Source organism: Quercus robur, chromosome 5 (assembly GCF_932294415.1).
Source record: "Quercus robur chromosome 5, dhQueRobu3.1, whole genome shotgun sequence".
Classification (NCBI taxonomy): Eukaryota; Viridiplantae; Streptophyta; class Magnoliopsida; order Fagales; family Fagaceae; genus Quercus; species Quercus robur.
Genome location: NC_065538.1, coordinates 70,860,213 through 70,862,879, shown reverse-complemented (window position 1 = coordinate 70,862,879; position 2,667 = coordinate 70,860,213). Strand labels below are relative to the sequence as shown.

At 35.8% G+C, this 2,667-nt stretch overlaps 1 protein-coding gene across 1 annotated transcript; it reads left to right on the top strand.

Moving 5' to 3' along the window:
- The first annotated feature begins 478 nt into the window (after positions 1-478).
- Positions 479-2,450, top strand: LOC126728645 (calcium-transporting ATPase 12, plasma membrane-type-like). The gene is made up of 3 exons (XM_050434440.1): positions 479-706; positions 1,287-1,515; positions 1,624-2,450. The coding sequence occupies exons 1-3, from the start codon at positions 479-481 to the stop codon at positions 2,448-2,450; spliced, it is 1,284 nt and encodes a 427-aa protein (XP_050290397.1).
- Positions 2,451-2,667: the final 217 nt, after the last annotated feature.

Sequence of the window (2,667 nt, the reverse complement as noted above, 5' to 3'; positions counted from 1 at the left end):
ATTACAAGGAAAATAAAACAAACCGTGTTCTTTTCAAAAAAAATAAAAAACCGTGTTATTACAAGAATAAGAATCTAGTGCCACAAACCGTGTTATTACAAGAAAAATAATCTAATAACACAAACTGCAACAAACTTCAAGCATTTACAAAAAAAAGAAAAAAAATCGTGTTATCTGCTCAATAGTCAAAGAGAATCAAATCGTGTTATTACAAGAAAAAAAATATAATACCACAAACTACAACGAACTTCGAGCATTTGTGTTTTTTGGAACAATTAATCATCAATCTTAATTCTCACAAACAGCTTTCATTTTATACATGATAGATTCTCTACTTACATTAGTACGAGTATGTCTATCTATCTATTATGCAAAGTTCTTTTCCTTTTATTCCTAATTAATTAACTGTTATTTTGTGTTTCTATTGATATGTTAATTGCTCTTGTTAGTTCAGAAAGTTGTGTTTTGAGAAGCCGAAATGTTGACAAGCTCCGGCCTTGACCTTGAGTCTCAGCAAACTGTGTTGCTACCGCCCAGAAATCCTCCAAGAGAGCGTTGGCGCCGCGCAGTTTTTTTGAGCTTACATGAGCGAAATCTCAGACATAGAGCTGATGACAAAGGTTCTCTTGCTTTCCTCAGTTCTCTTTCATCGCGCACTTCCTACTACAGTGCTTTTACCAGCTTCGATGATGATACAAGAGAAGCAGTAAGCTCTTCTTCTATTTTCTCTCCCATGGATATCTATAAGTTGTATAATGAATAGCGAAGAGCTATATGGCAGACAGTTCATACAACGTGTAGTTAAAAACATATAAATATTGGGTAATTGTTAGTGACACACAAATACACAAAATTCTGTTTTTGAATTGAAATTGTGACTTAAAGATACGATTTTAGTTCAAAATTTGAATTGTGTGTACCTTTGTGTAACAAGATGTGTGAGAGAGAGATTACCCTAAACATATATCAGATGTGATCAAGTGATGTCAACTTCTTGTGCACGGTTATACATCAACTAGTGTGAATGTGCAACAGCTAACTACCCTTCTGTTATTGCTTTTATGTGTGTATAAATACAGTGCACCCACCATGTACATGATCATTCTGTGCAATACTATCATTTTAATTTCCTCTTCCTCTCTTCATGATCTCATTTTTGCCTTGAGTTTAACAAATAGCACTCTTGTCGGTCCAAATGGGATTATGAATCTGATTTAGAACTAAAACTGAATTCAAGTTTAATAGAATAGCCAAAATACTAATTTATTTTCTATTTGATATAGCAGGATATTGTGGAAATTTTAACTGAATCACATCAAAATGTAAATTTGGATGGTGAGAATGACAACTGTATCAGAGATGAAAAGGTACAACTCCAGCAAGAAAACATTGCCAAGATAGTAAAGGAGCAAGATTTGGATTCCATACACAAGTTTGGAGGCATCCAAGGAATTGCAGAGGCTTTGGATACTAATTTAGAGATGGGAATCATCCCTGCTGATGTGCGCTCTCTATGCATAGCTTGCACACCGTCCACAACACAAACTAGTGCACTAGGCTTCCTTTAATTTCTCCCAAAATCATGCAATAATTGCACCATTTTGCTTCTCTTCATGTGCGCAGTGCTGTCACTTGGCTTTGGTGTCAAGGCGGAAGGCCTGAGAACTGGTTGGTATGAAGGGGTCATCCTAATTCTTGCCATCATCATACTTGTGGTCATTGATTCACAACGTAATCAGCGTCAACTTAAACATTCCCAAAGGATGTCAGGGAAGCATAAACCATTTGAATTGCAGAGAATGATGGTCGATGTTATTAGAGGGGGATGTTCACACAAAGTAATCATTGGCGATATTTTGATTGGTGACCTAGTACGCCTAGAGAGGGGCTATATCGTCCCTGCTGATGGTTTGTTCATTGATGGTGAATCCTTGAAACTGGATGATGATTTAGAGTCCACCATTAATGAGGAGAACCCTTTTTTGTTCTATGGTGCAAAGGTGATTGATGGAAAGGGTCGCATGCTAGTTGCATCAGTGGGCATGAACACTAGATTGGGTGATTTGATGAAGCAGGTTACCCATGTCCCCAAAAAGACCCCATTACCAGCGCAAATTGACAAGGTGAACAAAGGCTCACAAATTTTTGGTCTTTCAATATCTATCCTCATCCTTGTAGTGTCATTCCTCCGTTTTATGCTTCTGAAGGAAGATATTAAGTCTAGCCAACAAGACCTCAAGGGGAAACCAAAGACAATCAAAGAGATAATGGATTCGATTGAGAAAGTTGTGATGAAACCAAATGGGAAGATTAGTACCTTAACGACTTCACTTGCTACATTGCTGGTTGGAGTAATGGAAGGAATACCTTTTGTAATCACGCTTGCCATCTCTTATTGGAATAAGAAGATGATGTCTGAAAGTAGAGTTCTTAAAAATATGAAAAATTAATAACCTAAAACAAAACTGTAAGAAAAATAAAAAAAATCCACCAAAAAAATTGAGAGAGAGAAAAAAAAATTTTGTGAGGGGGAATTATGCGTAGAAATATAGAATAGAAAAGATAATGAAAAATTTATAATAAGAGGATAAGAATAAGAAGAAATAAAATAAATGAAAATAAAGAGAAAGATGAAGAATGATATTAAGATAGAGGATAGTAGGGAGA

Bases quoted from the DNA above. Each gene is read 5' to 3' on its own strand.
- LOC126728645 (XM_050434440.1), top strand. From the start codon at position 479: ATGTTGACAAGCTCCGGCCTTGACCTTGAGTCTCAGCAAACTGTGTTG. The intron at 707-1,286 runs GTAAGCTCTTCT...TTGATATAGCAG, and splicing joins ATGATGATACAAGAGAAGCA to GATATTGTGGAAATTTTAAC. The intron at 1,516-1,623 runs GCATAGCTTGCA...TCATGTGCGCAG, and splicing joins TGCTGATGTGCGCTCTCTAT to TGCTGTCACTTGGCTTTGGT.